Source organism: Pimephales promelas, chromosome 19 (genome assembly GCF_988280905.1).
Source record: "Pimephales promelas chromosome 19, fPimPro1.hap1.1, whole genome shotgun sequence".
Classification (NCBI taxonomy): Eukaryota; Metazoa; Chordata; class Actinopteri; order Cypriniformes; family Leuciscidae; genus Pimephales; species Pimephales promelas.
This window is the reverse complement of record NC_142787.1, coordinates 25972230-25999674: the sequence shown is the minus strand read 5'-3', so window position 1 is coordinate 25999674 and position 27445 is coordinate 25972230. Positions and strand designations below refer to the sequence as shown.

At 37.7% G+C, this 27445-nt stretch overlaps 1 protein-coding gene across 2 annotated transcripts in view; it reads right to left on the bottom strand.

Moving 5' to 3' along the window:
* Nucleotides 1-27445, bottom strand: part of pcxa (pyruvate carboxylase a) — a 114964-nt gene that overhangs the window by 56426 nt on the left and 31093 nt on the right. For both annotated transcript variants that reach the window (XM_089123757.1, XM_039694009.2), the window contains exon 9: nucleotides 22479-22641. In XM_089123757.1, coding sequence (XP_088979883.1) covers nucleotides 22479-22641 — 163 coding nt within the window. The remainder of the gene's footprint in view (nucleotides 1-22478; nucleotides 22642-27445) is intronic.

Below are 27445 nucleotides of genomic sequence, written 5' to 3'. Positions count from 1 at the left end.
CGGTCCGCAAATTTACAAAACAATCCTCAGTGAAATGAAGCAAACAGACGGACAATGTTTTACCCTCATTAGCTGGAACGTCATTAAAAATAGTTTAACCATGCAGTCCTATTGGAATCCAGAGAACGCTTATGCAGCGACTGTCTTCTTCCACAACCAGGCACTGCACGATATTTTGTATTGCTCTGTAGCTCGATCCAGTTTGTCTAAGATTTCACAATATTACCATTTTTATTGTACAAATTTTTAAAATAAATAAAAATCTGTCCTTAATCATTATAAATGGTGCTGTATGTATTTAAAAAAAAAAAAAAAGATTTTTCATACCCAAAACCCCTATTGCAAGTGCTAAATGATTGTTTGCAATGTTTTATAAGGATTTTTTGTATTTAATACATATGCTACTTAACTGCTAAGGTCTGATCTTCAGCTTGATGTTTACAACATTAAAGGCACATGAAACACTGTTTACCGTAAAACCTTTACAATAGCAACAAATAGCATGATTTCTGTTTGCTTATATCAGCATACTATTAGCTAAAATAAAATCACACATCAAGTCTGGTTGTTTATGCATTTTTCGAAAAAATTCATATTTCAAATAACATGCTTGACTGTTAAAATAATACATTGAAACACTCAAAGACAACAATACTGAACCGATTATACTTCTATAGTGGCGAATAATGACTAAACATATAAACTTTATATGATGTGGAATCTTGCTTAAGGTGTTCAAATACACTGCAAGTCTTTGCAGGGGACTGTTGGGCGACTGGAACATATCTATAGACTTTTATTAGAGTAACTTCATGAAACTCAGGCAGGAAAATGAACAACAGGGAGACAGAGCAGGAGAAAGTTATTTCAGCAGACGAAGGGTAGAGTTTCAGAGATGGCAAGAGAAAAATGCTAATAGAGGGAAAGAGATCCCCACAGTTTCGGAGCTCCTAGCAACCCTGCATGCTCTAACAGGCAGAAAACCATCACAGGAACCCAGGAGGGAGACGAGCGAGAAACGCTCACCCGATTGTTTTATCTCGGAGGGGATATGAAATTTGACGCATGGAAGATCGTGTCTTTGAGCATGTCAACCTAATCAAAATTGCTCCTTTAAAAAAAAAAAAAAGAAAGAATCTAATTTAGTTTGAAAGGTTGTACTTTAGGTAAATTTCAACAACTTAGATAAAGTTTTCAGTGGTCAAATGTTAAAAAATGTTACGATAATATCACAAACCTGAGAGTTTGATCTTACTGACTTGATTAACTGGACGTGTAATGTACGGTGATTTTATATCATTCATCACAGATCATGTTTGATTTGTAGCATAGACAGATAGCAGCAGAACAGGTGGAGGACAGTATAGCATAGTGGGCTAGAAAAATCACAAATCATTTTTAGAAAGAGTGGTGACTGGAATTTAAAGTGAACTCAATCCCAGAGTACTGGAGCGTTGGAGAAGCTACTTTGAAGCTTTAGCTTGCCAAGATACTAATTAATTTAAAGTTTAACTACTTTAACACAATAAGCTACTAACAAAAAGTGGTTAATTGCAGTACATTAAAGCTATTGATCTTTATGAATATACATTCTATAACTACTAAAGATATCAACTACAAGATATGATACAATTACACCGTGTCCAAACTACACGCGACGCCGCAACATGCGATAAAAGGTATCTTTTCCATGTTAATCAGAGTTTTTGTCCTAACCAGACGCGACGGCGACAAGCGAAGTTTCTAATTTAGAAACGGTTCCTATTTCTGCGACGTCACGGCTGACAGATCCCCCCACACAGAGATCTCATTGGATGGAAGTTCTGCATGTCATAAATATTTAATCAAACATGGACGACGAGGAACTGATTGTCGAAGTTCAAAGGCATTCAATTCTCTACGATAAATCCCACAAATTCCACAAAGACATCAGGAAAAAAAAAAACTTCCATCCATAATAAAGCGACGGGATGGATCGAATAAACTGATTGTCATATGAAGAAATTACACTGGTTATGAGTACACATAGGTCACTGTGCCAAAAGCGATAACGGATAATTTACCTCAGATTTTGAAGGCATATAATATCGCGATCAAAACGAATTCTATGCAAACATACAACTGCACTTCATTAGTCAATGAGTATATTTTGTTAATGTTTAGATTTTTAATAATGTTATTTCTTGATTTGATTATGTCCTTACCCATTTCCAATGCGAATGCGGGCCAGCAGTGCGCTTTCACAGAGAGACTCCGCCCACACGCTGTTCTGAATGGCTGTGATTTTTGATTGGCGTGTGGCGTGTCACAGTCACGTCGCGTCTAGTGTGGACAAACACACTTGCCGTCACTGGAATTTTATCGCGTCGCGTGTAGTTAGGACACACTGTAAAAATGAATATGCTTTATCTAATCAATAAAATTGTGGCAACAGATTACAAGCAATATTATTTATTAAATTGAACAAATTAGAATTGAGTAATAGTTAATATTCGAATTAATTCTAATTTGTACAATTTAATTAATAATATTGCTTGTAATATGTTGCCACAATTTTATTGATTAGATAAAGCATATTATTTTTTTCAGTGCACGGTGTTAGAATTAATTCTTATAATTTTATACTACGGTTTCCAGTTTTTAAACAAGCGAATACTTTTTAGCAAGGAGGCATCAAACTTAATAAAATGCGGTAGTAAAGATATTCATAATGTTACAACTTTTAAAAAAAAAAAAATAAGAGATAAGAGATTTCTTTAAAAAAAAAAAAAAACCTGACTGAAACTCTCAGAAAAAAGGTACAAAAGCTGTCACTGGGGCTGTACCTTTTCAAAAGGTACACTTTTGTGCATGTTGGTACCTTAATGGTACACATTAGCACCTAAAATGTACCATTAAGGTACGAATATGCACCCATTAGGTACAAAAGTGTACCTTTTGAAAAGGTACAGCCCCAGTGACAGCTTTTGTACCTTTTTTTTTTTTTCTAAGAGTCAGTCCATCACTCCTGGCTTAGTATTCAATGGCAGAAGTCAAGTATGACTAGAAGGGGCAGACTCAAGAGAATAAGAGGTGAGGCACAGACCTACTGGATGTGACCTGAAGAAAGGGCACTGGTTGCCTGGTGAGACAAAAATCTATCAGGGTATATGCAGTCTGTGTGAGAGCTGCAGATGCGCTTTTGTGTGCACTGACATTTCCACATTACAGTGAGTAATGCCACAGGCTCCTGCTCATCAGTGTGCAGGTGTGTGCGCTTGGGCACATGTCTCTCACTCCATCTGGAGATCGAATCAGAGGTGTGAAATGTCGTGATCTGGCAATGCTGGTGCAACGTGGGATATGCACATACATGTGTATAAATTCACGGAGCACGTTCAGCACAGTGATCCATGCGCATTACTTGCCCTCTCAAGTTGCTACGACAAGTGGGAAAAATCAAAATTGTCACCTGCCATTCTGGTCTTTTCCTACCCACCCCTTCTTTCCCTCGTGTTTACACAGCATCCCTTCTCTCTTAAGTAGGTCACTTCACCTCCCCCGTTCCCCCAACAGCCTCAGATCTGTTTACCCGGAGTCTATGTTAGCATCTTTATTCTGCGGTGCTTAACTACACATGTCTGTCCTGAGGTCTGCCCAGCATCCCACTGCGAGGCAAACACTAATTATTGTAGCCCATTGGGGGGGAAAAAAAAAACTAGAACACCCTCAACTCTACTTGAACTACTATTATATACTTAGTTATTGGCAGAAACATGAAAATAAAAATGGCAGATATTTAATATCTGTGCTATTCTGGTCCAACTTTATATTAAGTGGCTTTAAGTAGTATGTACTTAAATTGAAATTAGTGTACATGTATGTTTTTTACATTGTACTTATATTTTTAAAATACCTGCATGTAGTTACAGCTTCCCATGACCTTCCCTTACACCTTAAAGGGATAGTTCATCCAAAAATGAAAATTTTTATTAATGACTCATCCTCATGTCGTTCCAAGGCCGTAAGACCTCCGTTCATCTTCGGAACACAGTTTAAGATGTTTTAGATTTAGCCTGAGAGTTTTCTGTCCCTCCATTGAAAATGTATGTACGGTATAGTGGCCTTGTCCAGAAAGGAAATAAAGACATCATTAAAGTAGTCTGTGCCATCAGTGGGTTTGTTAGCATCCAAAATACATTTTGGTCCAAAAATAACAAAAATTATGACTTTATTAAACATTGAACGGAGGTCTTATGGGCTTGGAACGAAATGTGGGTGAGTCATTATTAATAATTTTCAGTTTTTGGGTGGACTAACCCTTTAACCTACCCAATACCACCACACCTGACCCTAACCATACCTGTATTGGGTTTTTTTACGGGTATTTAACCATACCCGTAAATGCTGGGGTTTTTTAACCCAACTTTGGGTCAAATATGGATAAACACAGCCATTGGGTTACATTTTTTAATTGCATTTTTAACCCAACATTTGGATTTGTCCATATTTGACCCAAAGTTGGGTTAAAACGACCCAGCATTTTTATGAGTGTATTATTCATGGTTCTTTGATTAACAGAACAGCATTTATTTTACATACAAGTCTTTTTTTTGTAAAAACAAATTTGTGTCACAGATTGATTTAATGTGTCCTTGGTGAATAGAAATGTCAATTTCTTTAAAAAACAACAAACATTTATTTGGAATAGTATCCATTAATCCATATGTGACGAATGCAAAAAGAAAAATTAAAAAAATGTGTAAATATCCATATGTCTTTGAACCAATTCATAGAGATAAATAATCCAAACAAACTGATTTACAAACACTGTTTTATTAGACTTCTCAGTTCTAACCCTTATAAACATTTGACTACACCCAGCATCCATTTACCATTATGCCCGTTTTTTTTGTTTTTTTTTTGGTCATGCTAGCTTGTTTTCCCAAGAGGGGGGTCAAGAAGAAACACACCAGCGCTTTGACAAGTCCAAAAGGAGTATGTGCGAGTTTCACTGTGCTGAAAAATACATTACACGGTCCTGTCGGCCTCATCTGTAAGGGAGTAAGCACAGAGCATTGAAAGGGTCGTGACCTCCAGAGCCTCCAAGGTATGACTAAAGAGCGCTCGTTCAAAGCAGTCTCAAGCAGCAGAGGAGAAGTTTGCCCCGCTTCAATCACGAGGACTTAATGTTTCTCCTAAGACAGAGGATGAGCTGGATTTGATGCTATGAAGTGAAAAATTAATGTGATTCCTGCAATTGTACGTGAGGTTGTAGATCACCAACATTGAGCTGAGGATAAACATCTGATTTTAAATGCATTATTAGAAAATATCAAATGTTTTAGTTAAGGATGAGCTTGTTTTGCACCGCTTACACAAGCTCTTTCAGCTGCAAACTGAGCGTGTTTAGTTTAACTGAGTCACACGCTTGAAAACAAACATTTGGCATTTCCATTCCCAACAAAAAAACTGGACCCTGATTCTTTCAAGCTCTCACAGACCAAACAAATCACAGTGACATGGCAACAGTCCAAACCAGCTGTGACTGCCTCCGAGCAATTAGAGCATCAAGGGAAAACCCCACCCCTCTTTGACTCTCCTCCATTATCCCGCCATCGCGCTGGCGTAAGGCACACAGTTCACGCTGTGGACATGTCCTTAGAGACGAGTGCTGACAGTTTATGAGCAGCTTCAGAATTACACATTCGCAGAGGTCATGAAAAAAAGATGCGACACAGTGGAAATGGGACCTGAAATGCAAGAGCAATGAAACATCACGCTCATTGGAGCACATCATCACACCTCCACTCAGAATTTTAAACACCCTTTTGATGTACAATGAGGAAAATGTTAGTCCAAAAGGAGGGACGGAGGCAAAAAAATGTTTACATTATATAGCAAATGTGTTCTGTGTGGTTGCAAGGGGACCGTTCACTAAGCAAAAACAGCCCACCCTTGGGAGACAAAACCCACCGGCACAATGTGTGTTTTTATGTGTGGTTACCATGACATTTCTACAGTATGCAATTGTTAAAGGCGCTGTATGTCAGGTTTTTTTTACTGTACTAAAGCACACACACAAAAAACACATAATATATGTTTGCTGATATTTAAGTTTACATACTCGTTTCTCTGAGCCAGTTATTGTACTTTGCAATGTGCATTCCGTGTCGGAATGTTTGTTTTTGTTTGTCAGTGTGATCCCACGCACTGCCTATTTACCCAACAGTATTCCGATACCTGAATTGCCAGTTGGCGGAAAACGCACTGTAGCCATGGAAACGAGCAAACAAACTAGGTCAGAGATCGCAGATTCTACCCAACATAAAAAGCCTCTGTATCGCATTTAAAATGCTCCATGTTCAAAGGGCATATTACAACGTGGAACTTAAAGTGTAAGGCTCGTCGCCTTCCGTTGTGCTCATTTGTGTTGCATGTTCTCAAACTGGCAACTAGCGTGTGCGTCGAGTCTAATGAAAAGGGGGTTGGGGTAACAACTCTCCAATATTTTGAATTTGGACTGCAGTACCCATTTCAACCACTAGTTGTCAATATTACACATTGCACCTTTAATGCCTAGTTCACACTACATGATTTTAAAATGTCGGGCTGAACTGTGCAGTTCACACTACATGACTTGCTCTCAGTGAAATCATGAGTGTTCAAGTTGTTTAGCTGTTCACACCACACAACACAACGTGATTGATCCACAACAGGAGGTAACTCACTGCACGAGTTAACAACGCACTACATAGAGATACAACCACGATCGGATGATAAGAGCATATCATTTGTGACTCAATGAGAGCTGTTTCAGTACTATAGTACGGTCTAAATCCTGAAAATAATCAAACAAATAACGAGTTGACAACAACACGATTCTATCTGGTCTAGAAACCATGTTTTGTAACGAAAAACCACGCAATAAAACGAACCAGAAATGACACGAAACTGCAGAGAAGAACACAACACGCGAATATGGACGTCAGACAGAAACTAGTGCTGCACACTGTTTGCTCGACGATCTGCTCTGAGAAAAAAAAAATGCAAAAAAGAAAAAGTAAGATTTACCTGGTGTCCTCAACTCATGCGTTGCTATGATTGGCTGTACTCATGACATCACTGAGATTGAGTCGCGCGACTGCTCGAGATATCTAGCATGCTAGATATTTTTCTGAGCTCGGTGACCTGTCTGCGAAGTGTCTGCGAGCTGTCTTTGATGCGTTGTTGGCTCTTTCACACTAACGGATTGGCGAGCGTTAATCGTCCGCTAATCGCCCGTGATTTGCACGCGATAACACCCTGACTTGTCGGCGACTCAACGATTTGCAAATCGGGCTTAAATCGGGCTTAAAATCACGTAGTGTGAACTAGGCTTAAGGTACACTGATTGGCTGTTGGTACATTGCTAAGGGTGGTTGCTACTGTGTTCCTCATTGCCCAAAATATCTCATCACCAACTCACCAGCTACTCCGTGTAGTTGCGAAGACATTGCTATGTTACTGAGATGTTCTGACGGGTTGTTATATTCCATTTGGACTACACAGCTGTAAGGCTGGTGCCAATATGTTTGACTGACCCCTCATACCTCCAGTACACTTTCAAGTACAAATTCTGATCTCACAGTGTGAATCCCTCAACAGGGAACCAAAATCTAATTATAATAGCAGACAACACTATTTGGTAAGAATATTGAATATCTGGGTTTATAAGGAAAAGGAGCAGAAAAGTTTGAGGAGTCTGTAGGTTGACTGCCCAGTGCCCACAAAACCGCTGTGAGTAATTTTCGCTGCCAGGTCATAATTTAATTCCTCATAATTCCTCAATTTCTGAATTTTTCTGATATGATTAACAGATGATTTCATGAATTAGATTTTGAATTATTGCTTCATTGCCTGGTCAATAAATTGTAAACGTTTGACTGACTCTGAGATTATCGGATTCGTATATTATATCTTTTTAGTCAGTTTTAGCGATGGCTAATATCCGCTATCATTTTAAGTGTACTTGAATAAGGAGACAAGCTATTGCCGACTAGTATCAGCAAACGCTGGTTTGATCTACATAGGTTTGGGTGTGTCTAGATCCTCTGTTTTAAGTTAATGATTACTTTAGATAAATGTGTGTAGTCCCGACCATGGGTTTGACCTGAAGCCATTTTAAGAGAAGTCAAGTTGATCGGCTGCATCTTTCATGGTGGTCAATCATCCCTACTAAGGTAATTCACTGATTTAACTTCTAGAGGAGGCGTCCAAGGAGACACGTACATAATCAAAGACGTGTATATATGGCAGATCCTAGATATTTAGTCAATTTACCTCTGATATGATGACTGGACCTGACGAAGTGTGTCGTGCAGCCTTTAGAAGGACCGCAGAGTGATATAGTTCCCTGATCCAAGCAGGTTTAAAAGAATAATCAAATATTAATTTACTTTAATGATACCCAGATATCATTAAAACCCTTTTCATTTATGGAGTCAGATGAAATAAGAAAATACATAAGAAATTGTGTTCCATTAAATCTTGTTGTGTTGCGTAAAAGGAAAGACAAGCAATACGCAGAGTAACCTTCAACCGCTGATTGGACGCCTCATTTTGGGCCAATCCAGCCCGGCTTTACAAAGCCACAAAACAGTAAAGCAAAAAGAGAGGAAGAAATGGATTTTGACTTGGAAAGCAAAGAAAAAATAAACATGGTGTGCTAACTCAGAACTGAAAAGAGAGCAAAAGAGTAATTGCAACAAGAGGAGAAATTAAATTAAAAGAAAAAAAATGAGAGAGAGAGAAAGATAATGTAAAATTACAAATACTGAAACAGTGATATGTAGGAGAACCACTCACAAAATGAAACTACAATATATGTTACAAACAAAAACGTAAAGAATGGGAGAAAGATTGTGGAGGGGAAAACAAGAAATGTTTCAGATTGGAGGTGGAGAGAGAAGAAAAAAAAACAGACAAAAAAAAGCACAAACCTAAATTGAAAATTAGAAAGCACAAACACAAGTAGACCCAAGAAGCGGCGGGAGAAACGAGTAATAGAAGGGAAGGAAAATAAACAACACCAGGAGGATGGGGAGGGAGGGTTAACAGATAGGAGCTGCGGGGAAAACGAAGAAGTAAGGAAAAGAAAATCTTAGGATGTGCCAGAAAGAAAGATTTCATTACCTCCACAAATGGACTGATTTTTCAGCATATTATATAAGGAATAAAATGCCAATCATGATTAAATCCCAGCCCTACCTATTGGGCCTCCCTTCAGGAAAGGAGAGCAGACGAAGAGGAAGTCATGTTCATTTCAACACAATTCCGTAAATGGAAAATTTTCAATTTCATTTCAGGGGGAGACTGAAATATACTGTTTCAGCGAGGTGATGGCACGACGGAACCGAAGAAATGGAGGTCTCAACAAACGTATTACCCGAGGACACAAAATATCCGCTGTATGACAGGCTGCCCACCCAAGGTAATCTGCTGAGATGTTTTGGAAAATACAGGGAAATGGATGAAGACGTACAGAGAATTTTAAGTAGCTTCAAAGAGGAAGACGGACGAAATACACTTGTCACCAGATGAAAATACATTTCCCTGTTGTACATGAAGACCAAAAAAAAAATTATGAGACTGAATTTTAGATCAATAGAAATAGAATGCATTTAAAAGAGGGGAAAAACAAGGTAATTATAGGGTAACAATGAGGGATTTAAGATTTAGAGCTTCACATGAACTGCTTGCTTCCACTGGATGCATCCAATTTGTCTCCACATAGATCAGATAAATTACATTTACTCTTTACTCCTCATTATTTCCGGCATGATCAAAGCCAGCATTTTTCTCAAAATTAATAACGTGAACCAAAAAACTGTATTCAGTGGTCTGATTACTTATATAATCTCATCCTCAGAATGCCCACAGTTTGTTCCCTTCCCGCCTGATGCAATTCAATGTTCATCTACCAGATGACATGTTTGTCCCATTTTAGCCAGCGTAGCTTCTACGAAAGGGAGGGCTGAGCCCTCAGTACAACTCGCAACTGAAACGCTACATGCCGCTAAAAATCACACACTGCACCTTTAAGAGCAAGAAAGCCAGCTAAGAAAATGATATCTGGAAATATCTTTGAATGTCAAATAAGTGCTGAAAATAACCTCATCAGTTAAACCTACTGAGATAAACACAGGTCAAAAGCATTCCAGCGGTATTGGAAGATGGAGCACAGCATGTACACCACATTACTCCCAGAATCCCAGAAACACCTGTTGTTCCCAAACCAGCATCACGCCAAGACATCGGAGAAGAGCGGGCACCAGAGGCTTTGAGACACTTTCATCTTATGTAGCTGAGATATGAATATTGCAGCCAACGCGCTTAAAGGGCAAAAACAATTTACTATTTGAAAAGCTAAAAGCCAGATTTTCCAAAGTTTTATAATCCCATCTTCCCAAAAACACAGAAATCGACATTAAATTTAAGTATTTACACAAACCTGTTCTTGTTGTGCTTAAAGGGGTGAACTGAGAAATCAAATTTTCCTTTTGACATCTAAGAGGTCATCAATCATATTATAAGAATAACCTGTAAGTTTCAGAATTGAAACCATTCTTGTTAGTCCAATAAAAGCTTTTATTGACACCAGCCTCAGCAAACGACTCGTTTTTCAAAGGGGGGGAACTATGACGACCACCCCCGCAGAAGAAGATCAACACTTACTTCAACACGGCACGGCCCACTGATTCGCGCATTACACGCATAGCTAAATAACATAGGCCTCCCTCATGATGACAAACCGGATCAAGCTACCAAGCAATAAGATGCATTAAAAGTTGCATAAACAATTAACAATAACTTACCACGCTGTATTTGAGGTGTTCTTGGTTCATTTCCTGCGATTCGGGATCAGACTCTGGTTCGAACATGTATGGGCGAATCATTCCGGTTGCCATTTTACAACGTTGGACGTTTTCAAAACAATTTCCCCCACGTGCACCGACGAGTGAGTTGAAACTCATTATAATATGCAAAACTGTTATCCACTCACAGCAGTGGGCGTTTACTTCCAAGTCTTCAATGCGTATTATATATATATATATATATATATATATAAAGAGTTCAGATGCAAAAGCCTCTAAATACCATTCGAAATTTTCTTCTTTAATGATGATTTATCAAACTTGTATATTTAAGTTCAGTAATTTCACTTAAATAACAATTAATAGGTAATTATCATTGCCATTTAAGTGAAATCACTGAACTTAAATATACAAGCTTGATAAATCATCATTCTAGAAGAAAATTTCAAATGGCACTTAGAGGCTTTTGCATCTGAACTCTTCATATATATATATATATATATATATATATATTTTTTTTTTTTTTTTGCAATTATATCTTTGTAAGTGTAATCAAAATAAAAAATCTGTTATGAAACGGCCTCTTTTCATCATCCAATTAACTCAAAAAAGGATACAATAGAGTCTTGCCTTTATATACAAAGTTCTAACACCAGCTTATTCCGTTTCTTGTCACAAGCAGACGCATTTTAGCTTTCATACTAAATCTCTTCACATTACCTTAACACACCGAATAAATGCCTTTTTTAAGTTAGGCTTAAGTGTCCAAGTACTTTCTGGACCCAACTACATCTGATTATGATAAAACCTGCAGGAAGAAATCTCCATGCCATTTTATATGTAGAAGTCATCAGCTGTTTCTTATTGGTATGGACGTGACAAACTGCTCCACATAAAAGAGAGAAAGTACTGAGGAGTGACTGAGGCAACTCAAGGGTGCAGACAGTGCATTGGAGGTCAAACTAGTATAATTAAGAAATCTTGCAGGCGTCCACACCCAGAGAAATGCTTCAGGCTAACCAGGAATCAGCGGACGTGATCCCTCAAAAACCTTTTCTTGTACACATATCTGTGCGAGTGTCTCTACACACACGTGGCACATGAGACCACGCACCGTATACCTGCCTGAGGTATTGAATTTCGCTTTGTGCTAGATTTAGTTGTGTTACTCTTGGTGGTGTTATAAAGCTGGAAGGGTTTTAGTGCCCATGAGCCATTAACTGCTGACAAGAGCAAAAGGGGGAAAAGCCTCAAAGAAAAAGCAGCTCTTTACTTGCAGCAAACTGCTCATGGAGTTATTCTCAATGGCCACGATTTAACGTCAAGACATCGGTCTCCCACAGCCGTGCAGATGTCTAAAGGCCGTACTGGAAATCTCAGGTTCTTCAGGATCAGATGAATTCGTAAACACATTTGGGGGGATATGGCAACAACTCTTCACTTAAAGGCAGCTCAGTTGAATCAATCAATCTCAAAGGGATTCTGCTGCTCAGTTTAGATGCTACACAGGGTAGATGGTCATTATTATCGAACAAGGAGAGAGGAGAAGATAAACCTTATTGGCATCATCTGAATTTCAAGGCTCCAACACCAAGGTTTCATCTTGACCAGTCAAAATAATGAATAACAGTGGTTTTAGATAAAAAGCAACTTTGTTATATTACAACATTTTAAGGAACTCTAAATAATAATGTAATTAATGTCCAATAAAGGCTGGATTAAAGCGCTTAATGACATTTTCAGATTTTCCGTGACCTAATGTAAAGTGATAACTACTGTATATATGGTTCATAAGTTGTTAAAGCATTTTCTAACTCTACATATGAGCTAATTAAACAATAACAATTTTGTTAATTACAATGAAAATGAATGAAGAACTCACTCACTATTTGTGTAGTCTATCTATGAATTAGCTAGTTAATAAACTAACTATAAACTAATAGTCTGCAATTGATTTAGAAGTGCGTTGTTACTGTAAACCGTTTAAAAAGTTTACCCATATTCTGTCTTTGAAGTTTGATCAATTAGGAATTTGTTAATAATTGTGAGACTTACAGACCCTGAGGCAGCCAAAACAGCTCCACCTCATTACATCGTGTTTGAGTGTTAGTATAGAGCATTTTAGACCATTGAGCACCACGCCAGTAGTGTTGCTGAACAATCAGCCGGTCTTTAGCTAGATGCCTGAAGCTTCAGAACTCCTGTTGGATCCATTTCCAGTCTTATGAGCTTTAAGTGTCCCTCTAAGGTCCTATATAAATCACTGTTCATCAGCGCTGCACTGAACTGAATATTGCAAAGAGCCTGTAGCCGAAATGAAGTATTTATTTTGCACGGCAGGGCAGGTTGAACCAATACCCAAAATGATTGTTATGCTTAACTCCCATGATACTCCTTAAGCCCCAGAGGATATTTAAATGGATAGTTTACCAAAAAATGAAAATTCTGTCAATCATATTCTCACCCTTATAATCATCCCAGACTTTAATTTAATTTCTATGTAACAAAAAAGTACATTTATATATATTTATTTGTAATATATATATTTTTTTATAATATATATATATATATATATATATATATATATATATATATATATATACACACACACTTTATATATATATATATATATATATATATATATATTTTTTTTTTTTTCCATTTTTTTTTACAAATTCTCACATTTTTTTGCTAATACAAATGGAAGTCGAAAGGGTCAAAATATGTACTTCAAAACATTTTCTTTTGTGTTTCATAGAAGACAAAATGTCATACAGGTTTGGAACAACATAAGGGCGAATAAATTATGACAATTTTCTTTTTCAGGTAAACCATCTCATTGAAGAAGGTTAGTTAAATGCTAACAGTTTATTAACAACGTTCAACAATTTATTATTATTATTTTTTTTTTTTTTACAAATTCTCACATTTTTTTGCTAATACAAATGGAAGTCAAAAAGGGTCAAATTATGTACTTCAAAACATTTTCTATTGTGTTCCACAGAAGACAGAATGTCAAACAGGTTTGGAACAACATAAGGACGAATAAATTATGACTATTTTCATTTTCAGGTAAACCATCTTATTGAAGAAGGTTAGTTAACTGCTAACAGTTTATTAACACCGTTCAACAATGAACAGTGAATTTGACTAGTCATCTGTATTGAACTTAGAGCCTGTAGCACATTGAATGCGTGTATCATATTATTTCAAACATCAGGTAGTGACAAAAAGCATGTCTTCAGACGCATCTACACTCCACTCGTCATTCTTGGGGGGTTTGCCACATCTCCAATAATGTTTGTAAATGGCCTGTGACACTGCTGCTGTTTTCAGAATACCAATGCAACCTCCACACTAACACCCAGTCCCGAGGCGTCTCCATGCGCACATGTCTGGAAATGACAGCTTGGCAATGTGACATGTTCTTTCAAATGGTGTGGCGGCGGAGGCAGTTTGCATCTCCGAATAAGACCGCAGCAGACTGCTACAGAGCTGCGGCGAGGGAACGCTAGTGTCGGTATAGTCTACCTTGGGTGAAGGGCGGTGAGGAAATCCACCATCATCAGTTAAGATCGACAAAAGAGGAACTTGTCACATAAACGAGAAGAGACAAGTCTCGCACCAGCCATCTGGAGTAGAAAACAATATTTTCTCATTCCCTCTCTAATAAAGGAAGACGCAAGATGGCTCTTTCTCAGGGAGCTGTGTGTATTATTGGCAGGCAGGATGAAAGATGAAAGGCTTGTGGTCATGGAGATCTGCTCCAGAGATGCCCACGGAGCCACTGAGGCGATGCCACACAAATCAACATATGCTTTACATCTACCTAGGAGGGATGAATCTTTCCCAGAAATTTTTCAGCATGGCATTTCATCCATTTGTTTTCTTTAATTGGAAGCTCTGAGAACAATGACCAGAGGGCTGCTGGTGGACTTTTGCAAACGAGTAATATTTAAACTTTGCTAGAGGCCAAGCTCAACATGAGCGGGACAGTATTATATTAACCTATCGTCAATATGAAGGCATTTAGAGGAAATACAAAGCTAGGGTACATGTATTAAAGGCACAAATCCATTTTTTAATGAGAAGTCTTAGTGATGCAAGATGAACTCTTATCTAACTTAAAAATAGCCTATATGAAAAAAGTAGCTACTTTTTAAAGACATCACATGTCTGTATCCTCCTCGCATAACACCTATATCGAAGATATGTAATTAAATTGTTTTGGTACATTTTGTAGTAAAAAACCACGAATCGACCAAAAACATAATATTTAAAGGGACACTCCACCCATTTGCATTAAGCTTTCCATTGTTAGAAACCCAGAATGGTCGTGCAACGAGAGAAATCTGCTATTTACCCTTTTCACTTCCTCCTACAATGATGCAATAATAGTAATTTTACGTCATTGTAGGAGGGGGGGATTTCTGTAAAGACTACAGGCACTAGATTTCACCCTTTCAAACCCACCCATAGGGGGTTGGACTTAATGCGCTAACAGACCAATCACAGATCAGTGCCAGTGCGTTTGATTTCATCGGCAGAAACTTTTTGAAAATATGGACGAAGGTACTGAATACGCAGACGGATGCATTATGGAGGATTGGGATTACACATAGTGTCAGCCATCTTTTTTGAAAGCTAAGCTAGCAGGCTCTTGTTCTGTGGAGAAAGCCGAGTAGTAACATTAGGGGTTACCGTCCTCTTTTTCCCAGACATGTCCGGCCGTCGATATACGGGATTCAGCTTTTCAGATTCAGATTCAGATTCAGCTGCACTGTTTACATGTACAGCTTTTGTTTCAATCTAACTGAATTCATTCTGATGAATCTGGTGAATCTGAATGTAATGTTTACATGAACGCAAAAAAAATGATCGGTTGATGTGCGTTTAAACATTGCTAAGAAAATTCCCACTCCTCCATGAGAAATAACAGACAGGTAACTTATGTCTTACAGGTGTCGTTCATCGGTACTCACGCCACCGGCCTCGCGTCGTTCTCCACACGGCCCTCAGTCTCGTCCCGCTCGCCACAGTAAACATAATGAATGGCGACTTTAGAACTCAAAAGCCGAATCACAGACATTTTGGGCGATCTCCAAACACATTTTTGGGCAGAATCATCACGGAGACTCACTAGACTAGCCTAGACTTGTTGTTTACCTACTGCGCGATGTTACCGGTAGGCGTGGCCTCCTAGGACAGTGAAGCAAGTGCATTCTGGGAGTTGTTGTCTTTCATCCACATAAGCCAAAAATACATTTTCTGGATTTTCTCAGTCTAGATTAGAAAGCTACAAATTCAAAAATAATTTCACATTTCTTCAACATAAATGACCCATTTTAAATACACATTCATCTTTCCAGAGGTGGAATAACTCTTTGATTGTGAGCAACAATTTGTTTTAACTGCAACACTCTTTACAACTGTGACACCTAAAAAGTTAACATAATTGTGTCCCTATTTTTGACAGCATACTTAACTTAACAGAAATCAAGATTATCAAAAACAGGTCCCAGACCAGCCCGACTGAGTGACACCATTTAGGCTAAATCTGCAACCCGTTGCCCATTTTGAGAAATATTTTGAAAAACCCACAAAACTCATAAAATAAAGTGAAAATAATACCACATATAAAATGTAGTTCTATAATTTAGTATTATAATTATAACAATTTCTGTAATATAAATATGCACACACACTTCTTGGAAAGTGCCAGTCACATAAATGAGGGTAGAAGCTAAAGTCCAGAAACCAAAGGGAACACCTATCACCAAATACTTCTGCACACTGAAATTCTATTCATCAAAAGAGAAATCAAATGGAGTGACTGTTCTTGTGAATTATGGACTCCCATTTCCACCACAGCAGTATTTACCATCAGCACATTCAACAACATAATTATGTTTATTATGATAATGCAAATCGCTCGATTCTCTTCATCAGCATTATGTTCTCTCAGCGCGCCAGCAAGAGACGAAGCATTAATGAACCAACACTTGCTCACAAACCTGCAACACGAGGATTGAACGAGTACCACCACCATTCAAAGAGGCTTGCAATCTTTTCATAGCTACGCTTCAATAAATTCTGCGTTCAAAGCCCAAACCCTATAAAGGTTTACATCTGAAACTACATGTATAAATCATCCAAGCATCATATATCAAGAATTAGAGCAGCAGATATGAGATTTTAATTGGCCACATATACAGAACATATTTTCTCTGCTGCACCATGTTATGCTAAATGCTTCTACCTTCTCCTCTCCTTCGCTCTCATTTGATTACAGAGAGCACCCTTCAGACAACAGCCATATATTTTTTTTTTTATCCCATAGAAACAAAAGCACAGAAGAGCTCTCAGTGCCTGTTCCCTACATGCTCTCATCCCGGCACTTCACTTTACCCATTATGCACTCATTTTCCCTGCAAAACAAGAGCTTGGCCGACCTGTGCACCGCCAGCCCTCATCTGCCTCAGAAGCACGACATCAGACGTGTCAGAAAGTGAGGAGAAACTTCTAAGCAGACAGAGGAATTGAGACAGCGACTCTTTTCTCTTTACCTGCAATGTTATTTTCACATCAGTCACCACTGCACTGCTCACAGGAGAACTTGTGTTGACATACTGAAATGGGAGAAGATCTATCGTGTGGCTGATTATTCCTTCATAGCAGTAGGGCTGTAATGGTATGGGATTTTTTCTAACTGCGGTGAAGCAACAAATCTCGCGGTTTCTCCCTCATTTTTGCTCCGAGGTCTTGATTGTGGCATTTATTTGAGGTTTAGAATCCAGGATTCCTGTAATTATTGTTTATTTCATAAATTTAATAAAGAAGTGTCTCGTATTATGCCCGTGTACTTTTGTCCCCATTCATTTTCCCTTATATAACCTGAAATTGCAAAATGAAAAACATTTGCTGTGTTTTTAAAACGCATAGTTGAACACAAAATTTTTTATTTGAACTGTAGGCTACACACTAAATGCTGCGCAAAAAAATAGGCCTAAATATAGACGAATTTCTCATTAATGCGATATTGTGGTGATGCGGTTTTCATCACAGACCTAAGCAGTACCTTTCTCCATGTCTGTTTCTCCTTTTTTTCATTATTTTTTATTTCAGATCACATTAAACATTTACCCTATTTTTACTGCCAATTAGACCTGGATCAAGTTGAAAATTCAACTTTGCCATCACAGGAATATTGAAATATCAACTAAATCCTTTAAAAAAAAATTAAGTTTAAATGCGGATAAGTTTAAAAATCTGCATTTAAGTGCAGATATACCTATTATGACAACTGTTTCCTGTTTAAAAATATTTCTGTGATGGCATTCCTGTGATAAGAAGTTTAAAAGAACAGCATTTATTTGAAATAGAAATCTTTTGTAACATTATACTGTAGATGTCTTTACTGTCAATTTTGCTCAATTTATTGTGTCCTTTCTGAATACATTTCATTATATTCAATAATCTTACTAACCCCAAACTGTCTCTCACTGTATTCAAGCTATTTTATAATATTCAGATAAATACCAATATATATGTATTTGCTATTGGCAAGTTAATTAAAAAAACTACAACAGTAAAACTCAAGATAACAATTTATTTATATATATATATATATATATATATATATATATATATATATATATATATTGATATATTAAATCAATATATGCATTTATATACATGTATAATTAAATACAATATTTACCAATTTATAGAAAATATTATTCCTTGACATTTTCATGTAAAATCACAAGACACTGCAACATTGGCAATAAGTTGCAACAGAGATTTTCTGTAGAAATATGATTAGAAGGGTCAGAGCACCATTCGTACAATTTAATTATTGGCATACTGCTTTTTTATTTGCATTATTAGAATACTGTATTATTTGCATGTCCTAATAAAGTTAGAATAACTGGAAAGTTTATTTTTTTAATCAATTTTTATTTAATCAAAGCCAATTTTTCTCGCATGGTGAGTATTAATTTTAGACCCTTTATAGACTCTCAGCCAAATTATTGGTCAATGCATACCCCTTGCACTACTACATCTAAGCTGATGTTGAAGCTCTCGTCTCCTAAATCAGGGAAGCTCAAATTCTCAACAACTCTTTTTCCCTCTTATAACCATCTAATAGTCTCTCTTTTAGACTTTTAGACTGTTAAAAGAATCCTCGCTCGTTTTCCTCTGCTTTTTAGCTCTAGCATATAGGTAGACAATCACATTTAAACTTCGCCCAAGTTTTCTGCATCTCCCGTCCCTCTCCCTTCATCTCTCCATCAGTATGGATCCTCATCCCTCTTAAGTGGAAACATTCTTCCAACATCACAGGATGTCCACGCAAGTCTTTGAAGCTGAGAGCCAAACGCTTTTCTAAAGGTAGCTAATGGAAGAACATGCTTATCAGAGTGATCCAGTTCTCTTTTGATACAGCCAAGACCCTGTGGCTGGATGAAAGAAAGAATTCGCCTAGGCAAGGTGCATCGAAGATGCATCTGGAATAGGGTTGGGTACTGATTGGGTTTTATCCGATACCAGTACCTACTCTGTATTTTTTTAACGGTTCCATTGCTTAAGCGGTTCCTATATCGGTACAAAAGAAAACAAAACCACACACACTTTGTCAAAAAATAAATACCCTTTTAATTACAGGGCCAAACTGGATACAATATTAACGTAAGGATTTAAAGATTTCTGATTAAATGAAAAAAAAATGTGCCGTTTAATAGGCTACTGATACAAAACACTGAAGTTAAGATCAACATTTTGTATTTACATATGACTTTTACTTTAAGCAGAGAAATATCTGACACTGAGCATACCCCATGCACAGTATAGCCTCGTATAAAGAAGTGTTGGAACTTTTTGAACACATTGTCACACTCGCTGTTGAATGGCAACGTGTTTGCTCGCCTACTTGATATGCAAGATTTGCAGTTGGCATTAAAAAAGGCCTACTAGACTTACCCGAAGAAGAACGGCTGCTGTTATCATCTGTGAAAGTGTGTTTCCATCCAACAGCTTTAAAGTGAATACAATTTTTCCTTCATTTTCGCACTGACTTCAAACAAACAAAGTTTTGCTAGACTTTGTTTTGCCTACTGTTGCTAGTGCTTATGTGCCAGCTGATAATGACATATGTAAGGGATGATGTATAGCAAGGCGGTTATTAGCCTGAAGGGTTTGTATTAGCTATAACAACCCCCTCGCTATACATTATCCCGCTTATTGCATGACTACCTACCAAATAAATCAATAATTTGACAAAATAATGATTTAAAAAGGAGTTTATTGATTTAAAAACGATTGTATTGCTTCTGCTAAACGCCCGACAACGGAGGGCATTGCACGTAAATGCCCGACAACGGAGGCGGCCTATGGTGTGGAAAGGCCAAACAGTTCTGGGAGATCGTGATTCATAGACACCTGACGGAAACCCTTTGGTCCAATAATGCGCCGGGGCGGCACTGGCACTTTTTGGGCTAAAAACTATAGGCCCACTCGCTTTTTCACTGGCCCGCCCAAAAATACAAATTTCTGCCTACGCCACTGCCTTTGAAGCATTTCTTTTTGCTTTACATCTGTCTTTGTTGACACCCACCATGTATGAAATTCAATCGAATTTTACTGTTTCCATAAGGCTTTTTTCATTCGATATCACTTAATTTGGAAAAAAAACGTGTGGATTGAAACATAGCTACTGTATCCACGCAACTGATCACTTGATTAAAATAAATAAATAAATAAATTCAGCGCTAGATCCTCTTTTATTTAACATATGAACAAAATGGATGCTCTACTGGTTAACTGGAGATGTTTTATTTATATGTATTGGAACATTAGTGCCACGAGATCTTTTACAGGAGGCGGTAAAAAAAAAAGTCAGGCACCAAAATTAATTCTTATTACTACCTCATTACTACCGTTTACATCGGAACCGGTTCTCTATTGGAACTGCGCATCGATACCCAACCCTAATCTGGACAGTACAGGGGTTGTCGAACCAATGAGAGTGTAGATTATAGCATGTGGTTTGTGGGCTAGTCGACTCCTTGGAGCATCTCTATGTATATAGACGCATCTAGACTGTAAGATCTTGATCAGAGACCCTCTGAAACCTCGATTAACCTTGCAGCACAAAACCAGATAACTGCTCAGACTCACATGTGTGGATCAACAACACGTGTTGTGCCTGTGAGAAGTTCAGATAGATGTGAGGCTGGCGGCTCAACCATGACTTGGCACAGGAAAGCTGATATCAATATTTGTTCAATTATACATTTCACAAGCGAATCATTTCCATACAGCCTCAAAGGTAAATGTTTCTGTCCACAGCATCTCAGACAATTTCACAATCCTGCGATATCACCACATGCAGGTACACACTTCTGAAAAACACAGCTGCAGACTGGTAGGGTCCTATTTTAACGATCTAAGCGCATGGTCTAAAGCACCCGGCTCAAGGGCACTTATGCCGTGTTTGAATCCACTTTTGCTTGTTCAATGACGGGAAAAATGGTCGGCAGCTACAATTATTGGACAGAAAATGTGTCAATCAAACCCCACCCCTAATCCTACCCATCTCCACCACTTAGATGTGGATCCAACTCCTGCCCCTGGATCTCGTGAACTGCAAAATGAGGTGCTACTTGGGCCAATACCCTACCTTTAAAGCTACACTGTGTGATTTTTACCCCCATCTAGTGGTGAAAAGGTATAGGACCTTCCAGTGAATATTAGTTTCTGTTCCTCTCAATTCCGATTTCGTTTTAGCTCCTACGGTGGCCAATGTAGTCCAAGATTAACATGGCTTCCAGTTCGACCTCGTCCATGAGTGTTAACTCAAACGTAAACGCGAAAGGCGAAGCTTGAATTAACGGGTATGTCCCTCTAGCTAATGTACTTTCAAGATGGAGGGGCAACATGGCGACCGACATTAGAACCCTTTACCCGTATGTATTTTCAATGGCATATTATACACTCACAAGAATACTTTTTTACTTGAACGAAGTAAATATACATTAATGAGCACATATATTTTTGAAAGAATTAAGTGTTTTTAGCTAAGAATAAACTAAAAGAGTTACACAGTGTAGCTTTAAGGAGTAATGGGTGTGTTTTGGGAGTAACAAACAATAAAAAAACTCTGCCATTGACTTTAGGCCAGGTTTTTGTTGGTCAATGATGCAGTCTATTTCAGATGCCTGAAATGGCAAACAATGCACCGGTACACACCTCGTTTTCAGACCAGCACACCCATGGGCGCACAAATAGGCATGTTTGTGGTAGTCAGTGTTCGATTTACACAGACCCGATTCAAGCAAAGTTTCAATTACATAGAAGCCTATAGAGGATTGAGACTGCTCTCAGATTTAATCAAAAATTTCTTAATTTATGTCCCGAAGATGAACGAAAGTCTTACAGGGTTAGAACAACATGAGGGTAAGTAATTACTGACAGAATTTTTTTTTGGTGAACCAACCCTTTAAGGTTTAAAATAAAAGTAATTACTGACAGAATTTTTTTTTGGTGAACCAACCCTTTAAGGTTTAAAATAAATACTCATTTCTCTCTGAAAGCATGGCTGAGGGGAGATGCTCAGCTGTTGAATGTAGGATGTTAACCTACCTCCAGTCTTCCCGTGTCAGGCTGGAAGCCACGTGCTGGGTCCTCTGTGGTCACACGGCACTGGATGGCATAGCCATTGATCCGTATCTTATCCTGTTTCAGGCCAAGCTCGTGCAGACTGCGACCTTCACACACTCTCAACTGAGCGTGTACCAGATCCACACTGGATGAAAGGGAGAAACAGAGACAGTGGTTGTATTACATTTGCTAAACAACAAAAACACACCCTGCCACAGGCCCCACAGCCACAACGATCACATCCAACACTGAAACTATCACTCCAGAAAAGTGCACGTTATCAGGCCCCACCTGTTCAGCGATCTGGAATCCCAACAGATTCACTCAAACCATTCTCAGTTGCTTGACATTCCAGCAGATGCAACACGGCGAGACAATATTCACACTGGTGAGGCGAGAACGCGCAAGATGCCTGCTTGCTCCAATAACTTCTATTAGACAGGCTTGACAACTAGCAATCCGCTTCACACACTGCACTCGCTTGACAAGGAGTGGGATGAGTGGATTGTGGAAGGAAACAAGCAAGTCACTCACTGACATACAATCAGGATGCCTGCTAGACTCAGAGCTAACAGCTAGCCTCAATAACTTCACAATTAAATCACTCCCTCAGCTCAATTGAATGAACCAGGCTTTTCCAGGGCTGATTGGCTACATTTGGCTGAGTCTGCCATCTTATTGGATAAGTGCTTTCCTCGGTGTAAAGTTGGATTTATTAAGAGCCATATAAATCACGGTGACATATTTACTCACCCTAGATTCACTTAACTCATTCCTAATGTCCCACAATTCCTCATCCTCAAATCGCGTCAATTTTCTTCTTACAGGCGCAGAGAGAAGGGGTGAACCAAGGTTGACTAATTGGGGGAAAGATGTATGCATAGCCAATGGAAGCTTGTCAGAGTTGCGAACCCGCAGCTTTTTGTTTGAAATCAGTGTCAACATGTAAGGGTAACGCTACAAGGTAGTTATTCTTAATTACTAATGCTTTCTTTCACCGTATCAGAAGGAATACAGTGATGTGAATAAGATTGGACACCCATGCTAAAGTTGCCTAAAAAGAGGAATAAAAAAAATCATCTTTTGGATATTGATCTTTATGCCTTAATTAGAAAAATGAGGAAAACTCCAACCTTTAAAGACACAAATTTTCTTTGTGAATGAATAATGTATCATAAATAAATAAATGGTTTTCCTTAAAATACAGGGTGCATAAGTCAGGACACCCCTATGTTAAATTCCCAAAGAGTCAGGCAGATTTTTATTTTTAAAAGCCAGTTATTTCATGGATCCAGGATAATATGCATCCTGATAAAGCTCCCTTGGCCTTTGAAATTAAAATATCCCCACATCATCACACACCTTCCACCACACCTAGAGATTGGCATGGGGTACTTTCCATAAGACCATCTTTCAATGCAAATCAAACCAGGTATTCGGCTAACTGAAGTAAAACCATGCCAATCTCTAGGTGTGGTGGAAGGTGTGTGATGATGTGGGGATATTTTAATTCCAAATGCCAAGGGAACTTTATCAGGATGCATATTATCCTGGATCCATGAAATAACTGGCTTTTAAAAATAAAAATCTGGGTATTTAACATAGGGGTGTCCTGACTTATGCACCCTGTATTTTAAGGAAAACCATTTATTTATTTATAAAACATTATTCATTCACAAAGAAAATTTGTGTCCTTAAAGGTTGGAGTTTTCCTCATTTTTCTAATTAAGGCATTAAGATCAATATCCAAAAGATGATTTTTTATTCCTCTTTGTAGGCAACTTTAGCATGGGTGTCCAAACTTATTCACAACACTGTAAAAGGCATTCAAACAGCTTCAAGGCTAAAACTTCATGATCATCCTCTTTATGTTGAACGAATAATCAAATTCCAAAGTGCTAGTGTGTGCACCCAAGAGAAAAACTGTGAAAAGCACCAAGTGGGTCACAAAATATTTTCAACCAATAAAAGAAGAGCGAGCATTTGCTTTCATTTTGTGCATCAATAATTTATGCTACAAAGTGTCTGCCTTTTTTTTTTTTTATCTCTGGCACAAAGGCATTTTAAAAATGTAAGATTTCTCGAAGGCCCACATATATAAAAATCGCACAGCATGCTTTTGATAACACTACGGCAATATTTATATGCACACACACATGGTGGTGGCAAAGGCAATATGTTTGCACAGCTCTCAACATTATCTGGCTAGGCCTCATTAGTTTTTTAACAATGGTACAAACAGGCTCTGAATATTACACGCATAGGTCTTTATGACACTGGCGTCTAATGATAGCATCTCTCACATGAACTCTGGTCATAACAGCTGCAAGCTGAAATAATTACCAAACGAAACATCAAATTCAGCTTAATGGATTATCTCTATTATTTTCTTTGTGTAAATACTTCAGCAGATCAATGTGCAATAGTTAAAATTACATTTATCAGAGGAAACATTTGGAGTCTGAGTGGCAAACAAAAAGCTTGCAAGTTGAATCCAAACTAGGTGGAAACATTCGGCTTCTTCATCAACACATTTAACCCTCAAATATGATCCCAGCATTTACTAAACTGACAGGGTAAATCAATGTGGATGAGGCTTTTAATTTTAGTTAATCTTTCATAAATAAAAGGGATTCATGATTACTTATTTTTGGATTTAGAAGTACTCAATTATGGCAACACAATCTAAAATCAAATATTGATTATCAACTTTATATTTAGAAAATTATAAAATATAAAGTTTATATTTAGCTATAAACAGCTTTGAAACCTTTGAAAATATATCTTTGTTCAGTCTTTCTTTTGAACATACACACACACACTTAAGCAGTTTGAGATTCTTCTTATAAACAATCAGCTTATAAAAGTTACGTTGTCTAAAGACTGTATGATCAGAGTAGTGTAATGTATTTAGTAGTTTGGCTTTTCAGCGCTGGACAGGAAGAGTAATCTGAAGCAGTGAAAACAGATTCTGGGATTCAATGTACTCATAAAAACAAAGCTATAAGGGGCAGCTGACCCAGTCTCAAGGGCACAATGTTCACATCCACGCTCCCTTACCTCTCTCACTCAAGCTTCTCCTGATTAGATGCCATCCCATAGCAATCCAAGTCCGAAAAGCTACAATCACTTCTATAATAATGTGAAACAGCAACTCAAAATGATTACTGCGATATAATATGAACAAGCTTTGATTCAGATGCAGACATGCATCGCCAACCAAACTCCCCAAAATACACAATACCCTGAACATCCTGAAAAAGCAGTGTGTTTCAACATCTCCCATTGATTTTGAAGACAATTTCATATATGTTTTATAACTAACCTGTTTTAAAAGCATCAGAATGAGATGAGAATTCACTAATATTCGTTTTCAGCAATGACTCATCTATGACTCTTATTTCCCTGGCATGCCTTAAAATCCCAGGCAACAGTGCATTATGTGGGATAATACAATATACTGTGGCTGATAAATTAAACATTTCTTAAAAGTGTGTAATCAGCATCTCCGAAATGCAATCTGTACTGTTATCTAAGCAGAAAAGTGTTTATGTCTAGGACTGGCCGGTATGTATGAGATATATAGATATCTCTATCTCTAATCCATTGAGTATCAGCAGGCGGGATGGGACCTTTCCACTTTAGTAGTATCGCTCTATGTGCTAACAAGGACTTTACACACTGATGCTGACAGCCATGACTGCTCTGAAGTGACACCAAATACTGTACTCTAAACTGTGCTGAAGAACCACCGAAAGGGTATGAAAAATCGATTACCAGTAACACTAATTTGGGGCATGTCCAGAACATGTGAATTAATGAACATTTGAGCTATTTTAACTTTGGATATATGAGCTCTGTGTATTACTTTAAACTGTATAAGTGAACGCCGAGCATACATTGACAAAGAGTGGATCCGTTTACGAACCCAGTTCCATGTGTTTTTCAGAGAGCGGTCTGTCAAAGTCTTCCTCCCAAGCTCTCTTAATGTTATCTAGAGAGGAAGATGTCAGATTGGTCATTAAATTGTAAGTAATGGAAATTGAGCCCTTAGCTAAAATATTAAATGAAAGGAAACTATCCAAAGGATTTTCAGGAGGATATTTTTATGGTGAAATAAAATCTCTCATCTTGTGAAATAATTAGGTCATAGCGCCCATCCCAAGTTGTGGCACTAGGAATGTCTCTCGTCTCAAACGCGTCAATGTGTGCAACTTCATAATGCTGAAATAAGCTTTAAATGGATAGTTCGCCCAAAAATGAAAATTGTGTCATTTATTCATCCTCAAGTTGTATGTATGAATTTCTTTCTACTGCTAAAGTCAGAAGATACTGAAGAATGTGGGTAACCAAACAGTTAACGGTAGCCATTGACTGACAGTGCAATAGTATTTAAAAAATACTATGGCAGTAAATGGCTACAGTCAACCGTTTGGATAAGAAAACAATGACAGGATTTAAATTTGGGGGTGAACTATCCCTTTAATATAGTTTACACAAGTTGGACAAGTATCAGCTGGATCTATCTATCTATCTATCTATCTATCTATCTATCTATCTATCTATCTATCTATCTATCTATCTATCTATCTATCTATCTATCTATCTATAAATATATATATGACGAGTTCAGATGCAAAAGCCTCTAAGTGCCATTTGAAATTTTCTTCTAGAATGATCATTTTTATCAAGCTTGTATATTTAAGTTCAGTGATTTCACTTAAATGGCAATGGTAATTACCTATTAATTGTTATTTAAGTGAAATTACTGAACTTAAATATACAAGTTTGATAAAAATCATCATTAAAGAAGAAAATTTCAAATGGCATTTAGAGGCTTTTGCATCTGAACTCTTCATATATATATATATATATATATATATATTTTCTCCTCTCAAGTTTTCTTCCTTTTCCTAAGCCCTTGTTGGGACTGTGATTGTTTGTTAGGG